This window comes from Stylophora pistillata, chromosome 5 (assembly GCF_964205215.1).
Source record: "Stylophora pistillata chromosome 5, jaStyPist1.2, whole genome shotgun sequence".
NCBI classification, from domain to species: Eukaryota; Metazoa; Cnidaria; class Anthozoa; order Scleractinia; family Pocilloporidae; genus Stylophora; species Stylophora pistillata.
In genome coordinates, this window is record NC_142523.1 from 21144582 (window position 1) to 21164395 (window position 19814).

The following is a 19814-nucleotide window of genomic DNA, read 5'->3' on the forward strand; positions in this document are numbered from 1 at the left end:
ATGGCAGAGGTCAGTGATTCGAATCCCGTACAGGCCTGATTTTTTCAGGTCTGATTTTCGCTATTGCATAAATAGCGCTCTCTACTGCGAGGATCGTGCATCATACGTAAGTACAAATGTCGTCAACACATCGCATATATTATCGTTCTTCTTCGGAATGTAAGGAAAAATAGCACACACGAACATCACGAAAGCCATTAGACGGTCAACCTGTATAAAGCGGTTAACCGGATCACATTTTGTTCCTGGGCAACCGAGCTCGATATGCATTTGCCGTACTCGATTACCATTCCGGATCATTTTAGTTTTCTGGGCAACCGAGATCGATTTCACTTTCTCGAGCTCGCACAACAACCTGTACACGATTTTCACAAATTGACCTCCATTTCACTCGTACTCGCCAAATACCGAGCTCGATGACAGCCACTTTACAACCGAGCTCATTCTTCGTTGTGGACCTCGATCAAGACTGAGCACGGTTACTTCGAATGCTTCGAGCTCACTTTTATTCGAGCTCGTATTAAAACTATCTCGATTTAAATTGAGTTCGATTGAATTCGTACTCGATTCTACTCGACCTCGAAAGTCATTAGGCCAATATTGAGCTCGACTGAAACTGAGTTCGATTGAAATCGTACTCGATTCTACTCGACCTCGGAAGACATTCGGAATATTGAGCTCGATTGAAATTGAGTTCGATTCAATTCGTAATCGATTTTACTCGACCACGGAATTCAATCGGCCAATACTGAGCTCCATTGAAATTGAGTTCGATTGAAATCGTACTCGATTTTACTCGACCTCGGAAGTCATTCGGAATATTGAGCTCGATTGAAATTGAGTTCGATTGAATTCGTACTCGATTCTACTCGACCACGGAAGTCAATCAGCCAATATTGAGCTCGATATCCTCGATATTCTCAATATTCTCTTCTCTTTTTTTCTTTTACAACTAAATGAATGAATTAAATGAATTATTACAAAAAAACACCTTTCAAACTATTTCCCCTTGTTTCACTGCTCGGTATTTGTCTTTTTTCCCTTCTCCAATCATGATATTGTTGTTGCCATTTCGCATTAACAATTTGTTCAGAAAAATTAGCATGTAACCCTCGAATTTTTCGCATATCGTCAGCGGCGATTTTCATTCTATCCCTCAGCGGCGAATTTCCCAGCCATATTGTTGCATACCTATTTTATACCTTTCTTGTCCCACATTTTTATCCCACACACTCTAAAATGTTAGATTTATTTTAATCAACCCTGCCCAACCTTCCCTCTCATGATAATAAGCCTACCGTCTTGAAATTGGCCTTCTCTCAAAGTTGTCTTTGGTATATTTGTAATGATTGGTCATAAGAATAACATTTTGCCTAATTTTCTTTTTTGTCAACGAGTTCAAATATTCATAATGTTTGAATGGAATTTTTACGCTTTTGAAACTGATTGACCTTATACACTTGCAACTTTTATATAAAAAAAGCAAATGTGACAGCTTGCAATTTTCTTTCAATCGAAGATTTTACACACTTAAGAGCTGCTTTGTATTAGGGCTTAAATAAAGAGAAACTGGATGTTATAACGGTTTGACTATTCAAAGACATTATTTTAAGTTTTCATTTTAAAAAAATTTCAGAACTGGAGTTTCAGTCGGAAGCTGCAGATGCAAAATGGCAAAAAAATTCCTCGCTATTACGTTATAACTGCCACCCCTCCACTGCCGCCACATCCTCTCATCCAGGTAGAATTGCAGATCTTCTCTTCTCAATCCTTTTCTTCTATTGCGGCCCAGCTTCAGTTGGCTTCATGCTGACTCCACTTCTTGCGTGTGCACGCCAGTGCGGGGATCCACGAAGTTGTGGGCATGGACAACGACTTCATGTATATTAATGTTGGGCAGCCCAATCACTCTATTGTACGCTGCCCAATCGTCAGTGTGCACCTCAGTTCCCGGCAGAAGACATTTCTGTATAATTGGTGACAGTGTCTTGCTTGAGAGTATTCTGAGGACACGATTCCAAAAACCCACGATTGACGGGCAGCCCTCCTTCGCCTGTTGTACTAAAAGATGAAATAAATGCAGATTTTAACTTATTACTCAACTAACTTTAAGACGGTTTATCAGCCCCATTTTGATTTTGTACCATTTGACTATATTTCTTTTATTTCTGTGTTTTGTTTCATTTTGTTCTTGTTTTTTTTCTCGCTTTTTCTCGTTATAGTGAGAAGTGTTTTTGTGTATTCGCCCAGTCTTCACTACTTTTATCTTCAGCTTGTGGTTGAACTTGCTTTCATCGCACTTAGCCACAGTACCAGGACCCCCAAAAGGAATGAATGGTCTGTTTTGTAGATCCACAGAACAGATGTCTTGCAGTCGTCTACAAATCTTTGAAGTCAAACTGGCATTAATGCCCAGAGCTCTCACCATTCTGTGCTGAGGGTCATCGTGAGTGAAGTAGTAGATAGTCTTGAGAAGGGTTGCTAAAGGCACCTTTAGGAATTCCTCAAATATAATATTGGTCCTAAGACTTCTTCTTTTGGAGCATCCGCTGCATCTCCTGTTGGAGGATTAAGGGAGATATGTGCTTGGAAAGTATGACATGAGGTGGTTATGAGACTCACAGTAAAAAAAGAAAAAAAAAACATATGCAAGGCCCGTTTCAAGCGCACAGCTGTTTATAGGCGGATGTATCGATGGATGAATAAGAAAGAGAAACTCTATTTATACACATTTAATGTTATGAAATTGATGTACGCATAACGCCGCAAAAGGGAACATGTGTTCCTATCTTATGGTAACTAAATTCTCCTGTTTAAAACTTTCCCTTTAGTAACATGTTGCTTTTTTGCAGCTACACGGGTTACAAAGGGAATCATGTGTTCCTTATAATTGTAACCACATCTATAAGACTGGTTACTCAATATAAGTTGTAGACGAAAATAGAGTATGCTTAGTTTTTAAAGTCCTCTATAACAATATGCCTCGGTTTATTCAATCTTTATTTCAAGTAAGAGAAAATAGGAAAATCTTAGGGGCAAAAACAAACTTTTTTTACTGGCTGTAGCTAAGACCACAACATACAGCCTTTAAAAATCGACTTCTTACATTGCTGGTAAGGCTTGGAATGCATTACCTGATAAGCTTAGAGTAATAGCCGAATTTGGCCCTTTTAGGAATGAGATAAGAATACTAAGTAATTTGTAATTTTATATCATTATTTCTATTTAGGCTTATATTATTTTTAAACTCTGTACTTGTATTCATATATTTTTCCTCGCCTAACCAGCCTCATTTTCATCCGAGTTGAAATAAAGTCATTCATTCATTCATTCATTCGTTCATTCACCGATCTTATTTAAATTTTGCATCCTTCAGCTCCTGTTTGTTACTAGTCCCTGTAATCACTTCAAGGGGAGGGTTGTTTAAGTAATTTTCCTGACCTTTGCTTTATTATCCATGCTTCTATCATATCTCGCTGAAGGGAATTTGCTTTAGGCAGCGCAGAATGCTTTAAAATTGTAGAATAATAACACTTTGAGCAGTAAACTTCCTTTAAAGCAAAAAGCTTCCAATTTGTTTTAGGCAGTATATTTATTCTATTTCATGAAATGTTTAATCTTTCCCAAACTGATACGGGAAAACAATTTCTCTTCTATTAATATATTTTTTAAAGTACTCACTCAATCAGAACCCTGGGGCTACAGGTTAGAAACAGCAAAGTTGCTGTTCTAATTACATTATTGTTAAATTTCAAATTTAGTCGGTTAATCAATCAGCGCTGGAAATTTGAAAATATATTTACTATTCTTTTGAAGTAGATTCATTCAATCTTTTATTTATGCTGCTTTTTATAGGAATCAAACTTAATGAGCACCAGGTTATAAGAAGATATAAGCAAATGAAGAAAAAAAACAAAAAAAAAACAAAACAAAACGGAGTATATCCAATGCGACAGGGTGGGAACGGGACACTTAGGCACATGTTATAAGCACACGCCCAGGCAAGAATAAAACTTGAAAATCAAAAATAGCGCAGAAGAAAAAAAATATTCTTAGAAATGCTAAAATCCACACACTAGCGACATATTAAATCGAAAGACCACAAAATAAATCTATCTATCGCTGAAAATATTGCAATATTCCAAGTACACACCATTCCATAGTAACAAATGCTACTACTTGGAAATTTTGTTTCATACTGTTTGATTAAAAACATACTTGAAGGCATTTTAGTGCAAAAGCTTTCTAGGTTAACTATGATAGATAGAGAGTTCCAGAGTCTTACGATTGCATTAAAAAAACCCGATCCATTTCCTGCTGATCAATACAGTTCCTCCTTTTGTCGATTTTGTGAATCAATCCCATGTTTCAACTCTAACTGAATGGCGAAGCTCTTTGGAGATGGAGAGAAGTTGCGCTTCTACAACTAAGTATTCTGCCTCTTGGCTACCGATTAACAGAATCTGTTGGCGAGCGTGTAGGCGAGAATATGCCAAACTACTTGAACAGATTCAAATTGCGTCCCCTCCCTTGAAGCTTGATAGTTTTTTTACTCCAAACTTGATCAACATACCTTTGTGGAGCCAAAAATGGAAGGGAAATATGCTACAGAATACTCAACTGCAGAGAAATGGGCGCCTGAGTCCTAAAAGTGACGATAACATGAACGATTCGTGCGTGAAGACCCAAACACCGTGAATATGAAGTGATTTTATGCTTACTGCAAATTGCGGGTAAGTGTGAAACTCTGTTGATTTCATCTTGTAGCTGCCGGTATCTTAGTAATTCTTCACGCATTCGCAATTAAAGACAATTTTTCTCTATCAAAACGCTCGCAAACACAACAATTGTGCCAGCACGTGTTGCCCACGATCAAAAAATCTTTCCAAAGTTAAGAAAGCCAGATCGCAGGTTACGTCAAGGGCGCCAAAAACTCGCGATCATACCATGAGGTTGCTCTAAGGAGCCTTTGATTGATATGGGAGCCAATCTGCCATGATAACGTCATTTGATTCACAGTCACATATTTTTTGTGTAAATCTTCAGCACTGAAAATGACATAGCAATTTAATCTTTAATTCACTGATTGCCAGATCGAAATTTTTAATCTTATTGACGCCAAATTAAACTGTTTAAGGTTACCGTGCACCTTCAGGGGTGTCTCAAGTGCAAGCAATGTAGAGCGTCCGGTTTAAACTGTAAATATCTAAACCCCTATCTCAAATTATAGCTTATGGAACTGGGTATCAGACTATACCAAAATGTTTTAAAAATAATGAATTTTCCAATTTTTCACGACTTCTAAATACGAGCGCCCCAATCACCTTTTGAACGTTACATGTCAAAGCGAATTTTGTTTTACGCTTATTTAATGTGTTCCTCCGTTTCCGGGGCCAAAGCACTAAAAAAGCGTGTCTGCGCTTTGCTGTAATCAGTTTCAGTGAAAAGTTAAAGAAAATTTTCGAAATAAGATTAAAGAAAGCGTAGATTGATCATACAAAAATCGCTCTGGAAAAAAGTATTTAGAAATAAAAAATTCTGAGGTACTTGTTTGTTGTTTAGATGTAAAACTAGCTACTGTCAAAATTTGAGAGCAATCGAACAAATTCCCTTTGACTTGTAACCTTAAAAGAGTGAGATAGCTGGAAATCTGGTGGGATTGCAAAGATTACACTGAAGAAAAGGTTAATCCTGCTATTTGTTCAAGTACTAACACTTTTATTACCCAAAAACTTACAAGCTAGATCCAAAACTGAAACAAGTTAATACTAACTTTTCGGACAAAATCATAGCAACTGTTCTGCGATGACTTGGCAACCATAAGCATATTGCTAAACAAATGTGGCAAATTATACATAGAAGTCATTACTATTTTGAAGTTGTTGTATTGTAACGTTTTATATTATTTTCTGGTAGTGTTTCCATTACTTTCACAGATAAATTTTCAACGTGCTTTAGAAAAAAAAATACACAAAGGTGTAACAAAGCAAGTTTAGTGGATAGTTTCATTGTAACTGTAGCTTGTAATTATGAACTTTACTTTTAATTTATCATCATTTAACCAAGCGTTTTTAAACGCTTCTCCATCAGCCTTCAACATTTCCCCTTCCTTTAAATCTGTGGTGGGGAGAGTTACAGCTTTTTCCGCATTGCCGTTTAACGGAACCACCCTGTGAGAAAGAAGCAATGAATTAATGTTAGTTTCTTCAATTTTATTTCTTTTTTAGCATTATTTTGTGTGCCTAAAATAAAATGCTTATTGGATAAGTGATTACGTTAATTAAGCCGGAAAATCTACCTGGTCCTCTTTTAAAAGCAATTTAGTTCACATTTTATACGAGGACCTCAGGCTCTGAATAGCTTAGTTTTCTACCTGATCTTTGCAGTCACACGGTATAGTGCTGACTGCAGTTGGAGATAGAGAGCGGAGTTTTCCCAGATTCCTCGCCATCTGTGCCTTTCAGGAGAGATAAAGAAGGGACTGGCAATGGTCGAGTTGACGTACTGGTTGAAGTTGTCTACCTCCCATCTAAATGATGTGGTGCTCCCCTCCTTTAGCGTTATGGTCGGTGACGTATCGTAACTCTGTTCGAAGAAAATAGATAAAACAGTTCGCTAATGCAGAAAAAACTGCTATTTATCGCTTGATAAGTTATGCCGTTGGACAATAAAGGTATTGACATTGCTTTCGGAACAATTCCAAAGACGGTGTATTGAGTGGCTTATACTAAAATTACTAAACTCAAATGCATAACTGATAAACTAAGTAAACATACATAAACGTTGAGCGACAGTCAATGAAAACTAACCTTGTGGTACAAAATTCTACGCAGCCGTTCTACCTCGCCAGCCTGAAGTACCATGTGGCTCGATGCCGCTGTCACAACATGGTCTTCAAAGTCCTTTCGCCGGAAGACTGCGTGGCAGCCGCTGACGGTGCACTGCACTGCCTTCTCTCTGCATTGGCCGAGATGAAGAGTAATATGGCATCTGCAAGTGAAATAAATAATGGTAATTGAACTGAGTGGAGTGCAATTTGGGCTGAAATCATACGCGTGGTTTCAAAATCGGACGAGTGCGCAGCGCAAGTTCGATTTGAAATCACAAGTATGATTTCTGACCAAAATTGCACAACACGAGGATTAATTACCACTTTATTACATCCATTTTGAAATCGCCCAAAAACAAGACTTGGTCAATTCAAATATTTAACTGATGCAGTACTGCGCCGGTTTTTAAATAAAAAGTGGAACCGGAAACGCTTTTACATCTTATTTTGTTTGCAAAACAGAAATACTGACGTCATGTGTCAAAAACTCAGTCAAGCGTAGAATGATGCGATTTAGAGCAAAAAATGGCACGATTCGTGAATAAATCGCACCCAAGTAGAGCCAGTGAGATTACAGGGAACACCAGTGATTTGAAAATGGATGCAATAAACTGAAACAAAATAAAAATCTACAATTGTTTTTTTCCAAGGTCTCTGCAGACTAGATGTTGTTTTGACGAGTGACATGGCAATAACATGATTGTGCGGCTCACATGTGCTAAAGGCAGATTTTACTTTAGACAGTAATTCCTTCCAGCTGCCAAGTTTAAATAACGAAGAATATCCTGCTATTTTCCGATATTTTTTTCCGATGATACGATTCCATCAAAAAACGGAAAAAGAACTGCAGGGCTTACCTTGGCATCATCTCTCCGCATGCAAGGGGACAATAAATTTTCTTGTAAGGACATAGCTCGGCCAGATGTTGGGTCAAGCCGTCTCTGTACGTGGACATCCCACAGTCTGTACAGGTAACTAGTTGTTTGTCGCAGGTCAATATGTGCGAAGTCATCTCTTCTCTTGTTAGCGTATGCTGGCAACCTTCGTTCACACAGTCGACCTTCTGCTTCGGGCATTGTTTGGAGTGGTCCTCTGTTTTTTCGTACGTGCCCGTCCACGTACAGTCATGATTGGTACAAGCGACCGCCAGATTACTCGTCAGGTTGTTCAGCGCGATATTTACGTTTAGTGCTGCATCACTCGCGATGTGAGCTCTGCACACTGGGCACGATGGTTGTTGCGTGGATGCCATCAAATTGGCCAAGCATTCCTGGCAACTGGAGTGCCCGCACGAAAGTGTTACTGGTCGGAGCATTGTAAAGTAACTGCAGATTTTCAAAAGGTATAAAGAAACTGTTGAGCATAGTCAATCAATGTGTTTAAAATAAATACAACACTTTTGGAATTAGTGTAAAATAAAGCACTATCACGAACCAGATGCAGCAGTCGAGACTTTTATCCGTCTTTACAGTAAACTTGAATTGTGGCATGGTAAGCTCAGTGCCAAAAACTCAAACTTCTTTCAAGGAGGAAAAGAAACTGTTTTCACGTGCACAGACAAAAACGAAGATGACTCGTACTTATAACACACCGCGCCGGAAAACTGCTAGATCTGACAAGTGGAGTTCTTAAAGATTCCTTTTCACTGATTACCTCAGAGGTGAGGTGAGATTTTTGTGGTCAACTCAAAAAGACAATCACAAATACTGGAATTTTCGTTGCTCTAATTGCAGTGAATATGTCAATGACAAAAAAAAGATACTATTCAAAACTAGATTCTTTGTCTTTTTCACATCACCCGTCATCAGAATCATTCGTTAATGCCAAAAGTTTGTGGTAAAAGATTGCGAATAAAAGATTAATCGATTTAAATTTAGCCGTCACCGAAAACTCCCCAAGGAACTGTTATGAACAGCAACACGAGTCTTCGGATTACATATTACACGCGCGGTGAAGCTTTTCTTCGCGTTATAATTTTTCTTTTTTTCGGCCAGAAAAATAGCTGATCAAGATTTACCAAGATTGCTTCTGATGTTCATGTCTAGATTTGGAACTTCTTGCTAAAACGAGTGCAAAAACACCGCCCTTAATTTGTAATTCTGTGAATGATGTCATTCGATGATTTTGTAATACGATGATTGGCTCATTCATTTAAACGTTTTGTTCGTATCACATTCGCGTCTCTTCAATTTCACCACGCCGCGCTTCGAACATGTCAGCCTTGGAATCACAAACAGACGTGCAGTACAGTAAGCGAGCCCTCATGAGGACTTTTATTTATTTAGATCGACCTTTGTCGAAAGCACCGTCTGGGAAAAAGATGGAAGCCTTGAAGGCAAGTGGGAGGTTGGTTGACATCTCGTTTACAAAAAATCACACAGATGCAGCCATGGGGAGATTGCTGCTTGCTAGCTTCCCTTCTTTGCTCGGAATTGATCTGAAAAGGTGAGCCTCAATGTAGATTTCACTTACAAACTTTCAAAATTTCTGTTCTTGTCAATGTACTATGAATACTTCAAGCTTAGCCGATCACGAGCAAGCACCTAAATTATAGATTCATTACGGTGGTCAATTATTAACTAGTAGTTTCAATGTGAACGTTGGTGCTGGCGTCAGAGGGATAATTTCAAAACACTCACATGTCAGTTCATTTGCTAAAGAAGAAAAGAATGTTCCAGGTTCACCTAAGTCACCTAAGTTTTGATAAAGTTGCTGTGAATTTGGCATATCATCACTGTCTCTAGCGTGAGGGTCAAAAGTATGAAATGAATCATTTGATTCACTTAAAGAAGTCAGAGTGACATTTCTAAAAATAGCAACTGCCTGCTTGTAAGTTGTGAAAATATTCTTCGATGCTGAACAAAAGGAAAGGCAAGGATGAATGGTGTCATTCACATTCATCAACCCTTGTCGGCGCTCTCCATATTTTATGGTTTATATATCACAATCAAACTTTTGTCCTTGAAAATTCGCTGAAAGCCTTTCTGCAAGACCAAAACATTTTGAGGGATGTTCGACGTCATTGAGCAAATGACAACTTATTAATGTTGCGCTCAAGGACTTTTCTTTTGATTCAAAGGTTGAAAAACAATTGCTCCACGACGAATGGATGCCCTCCAAGGATGAAATCAACTCAGAATTTGTCTCGTGGCCTAAACAGTCATTTTTGTATGCAGTTGAATAGTTAGCTAACGAGCGATCCACATTTTGTTGAATATCTAGCTTCAGCGAGCGATCCACATTTTGAATCTATGATTGCAAGCTTATCTTGTGTCTCCACAGGCAAATGTAACTCAATGGTCGAATTATTTACCTCAACGGGCATTGGTCGAAATCGAAAAATTTTTCAAAATTTGGCTTTTTGTCCGTATGGTAAAGAATACGCTGCCGCCTCGCTAGGGCTCGCCAGCAATAATTTTCCGAAGAAGGGGTCAATAATTTCTGTGGTTTATATTAGTGATGACACTTTTTTACACAAGAATATTTGCGTTTAGCGAAGCCTGCCTGTTGTGTTAGAAGAGCGTGGGCAAAGTCACGTGATGAAAGGGTGAATGAGAGAGACCTGGGAATGGGTTTTTTAACCTGCAAACATAAACTGCAAACATGTTGAATGTGATGTTGTTGGCTTTAATGAGTGTCACCGGTGATGCTAGGCTGGATAACTGACATTTTTATTTGTCTTTATAACTTTAAGAACACTTCATAGGTTTAATTATGATACGCTGAGTTATTAGCACATGCTGATGCACCCTCTTCTTATTAGAAGATCAGAGTTGTTTTGTGATTCTTCAACAATATTTGGGAGAAATACCCATGCATAGATAGCGGACAGGGACATGATCCCTGTTCTTTGATTGTTTTCATAACTTTACTTTCTAATAACATTGAACAACATAACGATTCACTTATTAAACCATTTATTTGATTCTTACAGTTTGACCTTTGTCAAGTCTTACGAAAGAGGCCATAGTATGGCCACTGTCAAGAGAGGCGTGATGAGTGGGGAAGAGTTTGTGCGCCATTATTCTGCGGCGCACAAAAAAAAAATTTATTTTCACTCGCAGCTTTCAGGTACGGATACGTTTTTGTCATGATTCGTAAATGACGTGGTTTGCACCATAATATCCATTCCTAGGTACTAAGTCCTCAGGGGTTTCACTTTAAGGTTTTGAGCAGTACTTTTCACTCGTCACAAAAGAAATGAGATGGATGAGCTCATGACAGGCTGCAGGCTGGAAAAACTATATTTACAGCCAGCCAATTTCCCGCTGACGTACACTAAATGAAACCTCTGGGTCCTGTTATTGTGTTACATTGTCTGAATGGCACGAGAGAGCAATAATTGTTATCCTTAATTGCTTGTTGGTGTCGTATGGCCTTGATCCCCTCCTGAATTGATGCTGATGTTTAATCTTTAGTTTTAATTTGTTTTCCTTTGTTCGAAATTCATTATCATACATGACCAAAATAAAAGGTACAATTTAATTTGAACTACTGCCATTTCCCGAAAAGTCGTATTGTAAAAGGTAATTTATCTTTCTGAGAGGTGGTTTGAGGCATTTCAGGCATCAACTGGTTAATTAACATCTTTTTTCCTTACAATTCAGCTTCAGCTACCTCAATGTCAACACAATCCAGCACAACAGTGGATTTGACCATTATGCCGCCTCCAAATGGAAGTAAGCCAATTCAAAGTATTAGCAGATTTACAAATCAGAATGTGCTAGAGAACGGGTAGAGAAGAAAAATCCAAGTTGATAGAGCTCCATTAATGTCACATTGTCTTGATTCTTTGCCCTGAGACCAGGATTACGTTGTACATAGTTTAAAATGAAGATTTTGCAAAATGTTTGCAACCTTGATTCTCAGATTCCTTCATGTCTTGACCCTGATTACTCACGACTAGGGTTAGTAAACAATTATTGATAATTAATTATTATTGATAATTAAACTAGGTTGAAACAATTTTAATCTGAATTTGATTTTTAACTACAACAGTTATGTTTATGATACTGGAGACCAGAAAGATTTCAACAAGTTCATCTTTACAGTATTTCATAGCATCTTCAATTCTATACCTTTATTTAGTTTAAACAAAAATATTGTTTTTTGTAGCTGCTACACGCAGGCTGTTAAATGCCATGGCACAGAGGGCAGGTGTGAGCTCTGGAGATGGTAATATTTTACTTACCACTTAATCACTAGAAATAGTGGATTTGGTATTCAAGAATATTATAACTGTATTGTAAAGACAAGTTCCCTATTTCAAAAGTTCTTGTTTTGTTATTTTTCAGATTGTATTGTAACTGCTCCTTCTGGTGACGACGAGCACAACTGTGATATTGGTAGGTCATAAATCATACTTTATACCAGTAATTTACTTAAAAAAAACAACACTGCATTAAGTAAAATGTATGGGAGACTACAAATCAGAACCTCTGAAATCCAGGGTGCCCAGCATTTAAATTTTGTGCGAAAACTGAGGTTTTTTGTTGCCTGAAGGCATTAGATTAATTCTCCCGATACTCTGATATTGATTTGTCAACCACATCATTACATTCTAGAATTGGACTGCATCATAACAGATGCCACAACCGTCTCAACTGGCAACAGTCATGCTAAAGGTAATGACTCAATTCTATATAAGCCTAGATTTGTGTAAGTTATAAAAAATGAAAATATCCCACTTGCTGCTCTAAAATCTTCTATTCTCAGGGACAAACAAAGGAAGGCATGGGCAGCCAATCCATGCATGTTGGTTACAATGACTAATCATTATGATAATACTTCCTGCAAATAACATTGTGTCAACAGATCATGTTAAAGTATTAGCAATGGAGCCTGAAATGGGTAGGTGGTATATGTTTGGCATATGCATGTGTGTATAGCTAACTTCAGCCACTGTCAATTTGTAGCATGTGAGGTATCTATTCAGCTGAAACTATAATTGCACTTCATAAAGTCTTTGCATCATTTGCATGCTTGCATGTAATTTAAAGGGCTTCCTAATTTGTCAGTGCAAGATTATAATATTTTTTGTTGACATCAGCATTAGGCTTGAAAATGGCTAAATAGGTAAACTTCAAATACAAAGTGGATGTGATTCATATAATTATACAAAAATTGTTTTTCAGTTGGGAATGTTGTGGAGGACTTCTCCACCTTTGGATTTCCTGAAAGTGGGTATATTTTTATTTTTACAAAGGAAATTGTTTTCAACGTACCTAACTGACTTTCTTTAACAAGGGTAGCACATAATAGTCTTTTTACCAACAAACCTTTGGTGCTAGAATTCCTGATCAAATTTGAATTTAAAAGTGAACACATACACATGCTGTTGGTAAAAATTAAACTTAAGTTAAAATGATTTCAAGCTGTGTTGGTCCTCACTTGCCTTTGTCTCTTTACCATAATTATTCATCATCCATGACAAATTATTGCTAGAAGATATTAAAGGGAAATTGATTTCAACCTTGATTGAAAACATTTTAACTACAATTTCAGTTTGACCTACAATGTATAAATAATGAACCTAGTATCCAGGGGTTTCATTAATGTTTTCTGCAGGAGGGCAACTGGTTTTCACAGGTGGGCAAAACTCTTTGAACTGAACTTCTTTTTAAGATAAACTTTCCTCCAGACCGTCAGATCAGGTGGGCAAAACCATCCTCACAACCGGTCAATTTGCCCAGTGCCTGGCCCTTGATGAAACCCCTGAGTATCATACTATTTTTCTTGCACACAATTTAGTCTTACAAAAAAAATATATGGATTCAATTAATGAACATAAAACACAAGATGATACTTTGTCACCATTTCATAAAATATTATTCATTACTCCTCAAACTATCCTGGGGGCTATTTAAGACTATCCTCTGTTTTTTAGTTATTATCATAAGGGTTACTTTTATTATCATTATGAATATTTATTATTACTATTACATTTAATATTATAATCATAGCTGTCGAAGAATTTACTTTTGACAAGGACTGTATGGTTCTTTTGTGTTTTTTAGAAGAAAATGATAAAGATTATAAGGGCCGTACGGAAGAGGTGGCCCTTATAATAAAAAAGGTGACATCTGTCACCAAAGGAAGGGTTGTGTTGCCACCTTTCATGACCCATTCTCTGAGAGAGGTAGAGAAGTTCTTTCTTTATTTTAATTGCATAACAGTATTTTCTTCAATTATTACACATTGAAATCTCTTTAATCTGCAGACCACTTGCAATGGAGAGCAAAGCTAATTGAGCAGATGTAAATAGTGAATGTAATAATGAACATGGTTGCAATTTGCCTGATTGTATTACCAGTTTAAAAAGAACTTTTCACCTGTTTTCCTGAAAACAAGGAAGAAACCTAATTTATATATGTCACAGATTTGTAATCAATTTCAGTATTTGCACATCAGACTTCCACAATAATGGATACTCGAATGCATTCACTAACCATCTATTATCGCTAGTTATATTATTTTGTACTAGATGATCAAACTGCCGCTGCATTATAATACATAATACAATTACTTGTCTAACAGATGTTGTGGCAAGGAAGAGAAGATGCAGCAGTGTGCCTCCTGGTACTATTCAGTCAGAATAATTCTGAAAAATTTGCTGATCACCTTTTCAGGTAAGTAAGGATATTTTAAAATTTACATCACAAATAGGTTGTGAATAATAACAAATGGAAACTACACAACAACGTGCATATCTTACTCTAGCATATATGACTATAAACTATAAACTTAGCACAAAAATAAAAGCAATGGTAATGCAGAAGCTGTGATATAGTCAGCAACTCGCTCTATCAGAAGGATTGAAAAGTGCCTTAATTATCTAACCTTCCAGACTTACACATTTTCTATACAATGAATAGGGAGACACTGGTGAAATATTAAAAAAAATTGATATAGTGAACATTGTCTGGCAACCACTCTTGATTCACAAAGTTTTGATCTTAGAAGGAGAAGTTTGATGCTAGTCACTCTTTGGGCCTAAAGGGTTAACTCTATACACTGATTTCAATGTGAGGTGTGCTAGTTGTTTATCAAATGATAAACCTACAAGAAAACAACAGAGTTTCTGCACATGTTAGGGGACGTAGGGAATGGAGATTCAGCCATGGTTATTGTGTTTTTTTACATAAATCTGATTTTTACCTGCAAAAGCCACATAAAAAAGTCAGGCAAATCCAAACTAAAAAAGTTTTGACCTTAAACTCCAATTAAGAAGCTAGATGTAATCCCAAAAGATCATTGTGAGTGTTACCTGTATGTGAATGTTTCATATCTGTTATTAGTAAAACAGGCTAAAACCTTTTTGGAATGGCAAAAAAGAATCTGGAATGAACCAACCAGTACAAAATTAGCCAATCAGCTAACTTTTAACTTGTTGAGTATGCTTATCACACTCAAAAAGTAAAAACTGTCCAATCATCAATGCGTAATGTGACAACTCATCAAAAACAAACTTATTCAGTACACTGAAGGAGTTAGAAATTGTACTGAATGAGTTTGAATTTATACTTACGAAGTTTGCACACAGCTGTTCAGTATTAAGGCCCATTTAAAAGATTTCAACATTTACCCCAGCATGACTTCAACAATTTGTTGAACCTAATTTTCGGTGCATTTTTTCAAAATGTTTGAAAACGTAAAAGATGTTGAGAGCACGTTGAATCAAGTTTAAATTTGTTTAACTTTCAACATCGATTGAACTTTTCCTTTGTACAGCCTCTGTAAGACCTTTGTACATTGTAAGGCCTTATAAATAAACAATTATTCACCTCAGATTCGGTGAATGTTGTCGATTATTTGATGATATTCACCATGCCTTTGGCAAATAATTGTTTTAGTATAATTTCAGAGCTAAACAACAGAGACATTTCTAAAATCATAACATTTTAGTAACATTTATTATTATTTTATTTAACATTTTAAATAAATCGCATGGAGCAGTTTATATAGCATCATATAAGAAACCGCTCAACCAATCAGATCGCTGGAAACTCTTTGCTCAGCTCTGAAGTTATACTATTTGATGATATTCACCACGCCTTTGGCAAATAATTGTTAAATATGCGTATTATATACATATATTTTTTCAGGGTGTTAAACAACGGTTGGCACCATAAAGTTTTAATTTGGGTTGCTGATACCCAGTCAAATGAAGGGTCTAAAGGTGAGTTAACTTATTGATAGTTGAAATAAACATTTTCCATGCCTGCAATTTCAGAGCTACATAAGTTGACATAAACAGGTTTAACCTCTATGTAATTCACCCATGAATATCAGAAAACTGTGCTAAGTGACTTATTGTGTGAATGCATGTTTCAACCTGTGTTTCTCCAAAAGTAACAGTTGAACTGCAAAAATAATCATGAGGGAATCTTTCTTTCAATTGAAATGAAGGCCACATATTAAATTCCACTAACTTTGTAGCCAACTCAAAATCAACCAAAGCCCAGCAGGAATTTCATGTCTTGAGCCCTTCAGGAGAGCAGATCACCATCTACTTCAGCTCAGAAGATGATGTCATTGGGCAGTGACATTAACATATTGGCCTTGTCTCCTTCACCTCCACATGTAAAAACTGGAAGTGGAAATACCAAAGAACGCACACTGAACGAAAAGGGAAGGGAGCAATTCCCGGTGTTAAGATCTGCCCTTCCAAACCCCAGGGTCAGGTGGAGGGTGGGTGACTGGCTTACCATCAGTCACCAGAGCCTTTGTTGGTAAGAGAAACCCACATGCAAGGCTATGCGCTAAGGAAAATTGAATGGAGCCCAGTGCAGTGAAAATATGAAATCTAGGGTGCCCAGCATATGCTTTGTATAAAAAAAAAAAAACTCCTGAGTCACCCAAGAGCAAAAGGGGCCACCAGGCACTGCTAGACGACAGCCTTGCACATGGCATTATGCATCTACAGGTGGAATGACAATAAGGGATTATGAATGGATGCACACCTTAATCATAAATGTTTTATATATGTGATCATCTCCTAGTTCAAGCCAAATATGGAGTGGGGGATCAAACCACACTGCTTGTTGTGGTCCCATCCCAAATTCCACAGTGCTTGGAAATTTTAAATGGTAAGAAGTAAATCCTATAGCTTAATTGATATGTTTTGAGCAATATTTGTTCTGAAATTGTTTCCAAATTAATTTTGTTGCAGCTGACAGCTATCGTAATCATGCTTGTTTGTCTTAACATAAATGGTAACATAAATTTTAAGTATAGTATGTTAAAAAAGTGTCAAGAGGTGCTATTGTTGTATGAAATACTTAAAAATTAAGTATATTTCTTTATAGAAACAAACTTTGATGTACAAAAACTCAAGGATGCACTGGCCAATGCTTCAGAAATGCTCACAAATCTTGCCAAGGAAAGGTAATGTACTTGCAATTGTGGAATGCTATCATCCGTCAATGCCTATCCCAAGGAGGAGATGAGGTTCAAACCAAAATCCCCTCGAATAGTCAGTAAAATGATATTAACTAGTGCAATATAACAATCATGAGATGCTGATTAGTAGCATGTCACCCATCAAGATATATGTCACCTTAATGGAAATCTGCATCTGGCAAGATGAATCTGATGTTTGTGTAAAATTCATGTATTATTTTAACCTCTTCCAATGTTTTTTCCTAGAATGAAATTGCCAAGGGCCAAAGTAAGTGAAGAAAAGGTACTGATAACAAAATGAAAATAAATATTGCCCTAAGTGAGTTTCTTTCAATCCTTTAATGTACAGAGAAAGAGTCTACTGAAATAGAGCCTATACCTGTTGTTAATCTTATCAGTTTATTAGTTCCAACTAATCAATCAACCCAATCACCAACAAACCATAACTTTTGAATTTTGGCAGTTAAATTTATAATGCCTTTGGACACATACAATGTTAGGGCTAGAATTTTTTTATGTACCTGGTACATTACTATTACTAAGCTCCGTATTGTCACTGAAAAGCCTCACTGCTGAGATTGAGATGGGGAGAAGTAATATTAAGGTGAATGCTTTATTCCAATGGAAAATTACCTTTGGGTGGTTTGATTAAAAATAATCAATACCATGGTGATATACAAACCCTTTTAGTTTAATCAAATTAATTTAGCCCTGTAGATACAGATAGAAATTAATGGTTGCTTTGGTAGACTGGAATGTGAAATTTTATGGCTGAAAGTGCAAAAGAGGAAACAAAGGAAGGCTTGGTATACGTATATGTAGTGCCATATTTAGATGTTTACTTAGAGATGTTGAATGTGTAAAGATTTATTTGTCATTTGCATTTTACCATCTTATAGGAGACAGACAAAGATCATGATCTAGAAGATGATGAGGTAAGCATAACAAATATTCATAAATAAATCACATTAGTCTGGATTGGATTATTCCGGACCAGCTGGACTGGATTGGTTTGCACCGGCTAGACTGGATTGGTCTAGACTAGCTGGATTGGATTGGTCTGGACTAGCTGGAATGGATTGGTCTGGACTGACTGGACTGACTGGACTGGATTGGTCGGGACTGGCTGAACTGGATTGGTCTGGACCGGCTGGACTGGATTGGTCTGGACTAGCTGGATTGGATTGGTCAAGACTGGCTGGACTGGATTGGTCTGGACTGGCTGGACTGGATTGGTCGGGACTGGCTGAACTGGATTGGTCTGGACTGGCTGGACTGGATTGGTCTGGACTAGCTGGATTGGACTGGTCTGGACCGGCTGGATTGGATTGGTCTGGACCGGCTGGACTGGATTGGTCTGGACCGGCTGGACTGGATTGGTCTGGACCGGCTGGTCTGGATTGGTCTGGACCGGCTGGACTGGATTGGTCTGGGCCGGCTGGACTGGATTGGTCTGGACCGGCTGGACTGGATTGGTCTGGACTAGCTGGATTGGATTGGTCGAGACTGGCTGGACTGGATTGGTCTGGACTGGCTGGACTGGATTGGTCTGGACTGGCTGGACTGGATTGGTCTGGACTAGCTGGATTGGATTGGTCTGGACTGGCTGGACTGGATTGGTCTGGACGGGCTGGACTGGATTGGTCTGGACCGGCTGGACTGGATTGGTCTGGACCGGCTGGACTGGATTGGTCTGGACCGGCTAGTCTGGATTGGTCTGGACCGGCTGGACTGGATTGGTCTGGGCCGGCTGGACAGGATTGGTCTGGACTGGCTGGACTGGGTTGGTCTGGACTGGCTGGACTGGATTGGAATGGACTGGTTGGACTGGACTGGCTAAAACGATTTGGTTGGTGTTAATCTAAAGATTAATAAATGTTAATTTACTAAACATGTTTAATCAATCAAGATAGATTGAAATAAAACCAATTTACTCTAAGCCTGCTATGTATACCGTGGGAGTATGACAAGGAGTAAAAGCACTTTGGTGTATTTTTCCTGCTGTCATACTTCCACAAGGTTTTTTTGTAGGTGAAGTTCGGTCCAGCCCCAGCATCCACATACGATGCAATGGAAAAAACAGTGGAGGATGAAGGAGACGAAGGTAACATATTGTCCCTCATACTAGCGCTGTAAACTAGATTATCAGACTTCATAGCAAAATACTCCCCCTCTTGAGTACTCCCTCTTGGCTTAATTCGTGTTATTGTTCTTTAAAATAGGTCTTCCAAAGAAACGTAAGAACAAAAAAAAGAAGAAAAAGAACAAGAAGAATAAAAGGAAGAGAGAACCAGAGCATCATCAAGAAGTTATTGAACCAGCAGAGAAGAAAACAAGGGTGGAATAAATGAAGCAAGAAATAAATATAAAACTGTATGAATGAATGGGTGTGCGAATGAATGAATGAATGAATGAAGTGAATGACTGAGCGAGCAACTATAGGAATAAAGAACTAAATGAAAGAACTGAATGAACGAATGGAAGGATGGGTGAATAAATTAATGATTTAGTGAACAAACCAAATAACGAACAAATGACTGGATGAATAAAATAATGAATAGTAGATTGGATCCCATTTCTCTTT

The 19814-nt window shown here is 37.7% G+C and overlaps 2 protein-coding genes, 1 long non-coding RNA gene and 1 pseudogene across 3 annotated transcripts; 1 reads left to right on the plus strand and 3 right to left on the minus strand.

The window, feature by feature from the left end:
- Window positions 1-1614: 1614 nt before the first annotated feature.
- Window positions 1615-2569, minus strand: LOC111333274 (uncharacterized; annotated as a pseudogene).
- Window positions 2570-5697: 3128 nt separating this feature from the next.
- On the minus strand, window positions 5698-6686 carry LOC148730757 (uncharacterized). The gene is made up of 2 exons (XR_016001108.1): window positions 6374-6686; window positions 5698-6170 (listed from the first exon to the last, which is right to left on the minus strand). It is a non-coding gene; the product is annotated as an uncharacterized LOC148730757 (long non-coding RNA).
- A 108-nt stretch (window positions 6687-6794) lies between these two features.
- LOC148730758 (uncharacterized) lies at window positions 6795-8161 on the minus strand. Its single transcript, XM_088759810.1, has one exon. The coding sequence runs from the start codon at window positions 8142-8144 to the stop codon at window positions 7683-7685; it is 462 nt and encodes a 153-aa protein (XP_088615936.1). The 5' UTR covers window positions 8145-8161; the 3' UTR covers window positions 6795-7682.
- An 853-nt stretch (window positions 8162-9014) lies between these two features.
- Window positions 9015-19682, plus strand: LOC111325866 (uncharacterized). Its single transcript, XM_088761856.1, has 17 exons — window positions 9015-9274; window positions 10764-10900; window positions 11437-11508; window positions 11945-12004; window positions 12124-12174; window positions 12394-12453; window positions 12644-12679; window positions 12964-13008; window positions 13846-13967; window positions 14366-14457; window positions 15934-16007; window positions 16831-16917; window positions 17137-17215; window positions 17477-17513; window positions 18130-18186; window positions 19262-19334; window positions 19453-19682. Exons 1-17 carry the CDS (start codon window positions 9042-9044, stop codon window positions 19575-19577), a joined length of 1440 nt encoding a protein of 479 aa, XP_088617982.1. The 5' UTR covers window positions 9015-9041; the 3' UTR covers window positions 19578-19682.
- Window positions 19683-19814: the final 132 nt, after the last annotated feature.

Coding starts and splice junctions, on each gene's coding strand:
- LOC148730758 (XM_088759810.1), bottom strand. CDS start 8,144: ATGCTCCGACCAGTAACACTTTCGTGCGGGCACTCCAGTTGCCAGGAA.
- LOC111325866 (XM_088761856.1), top strand. CDS start 9,042: ATGTCAGCCTTGGAATCACAAACAGACGTGCAGTACAGTAAGCGAGCC. Junction 9,275..10,763: donor CTCGGAATTGATCTGAAAAG/GTGAGCCTCAAT, acceptor TGATTCTTACAG/TTTGACCTTTGTCAAGTCTT. Junction 17,216..17,476: donor ACAAATCTTGCCAAGGAAAG/GTAATGTACTTG, acceptor GTTTTTTCCTAG/AATGAAATTGCCAAGGGCCA.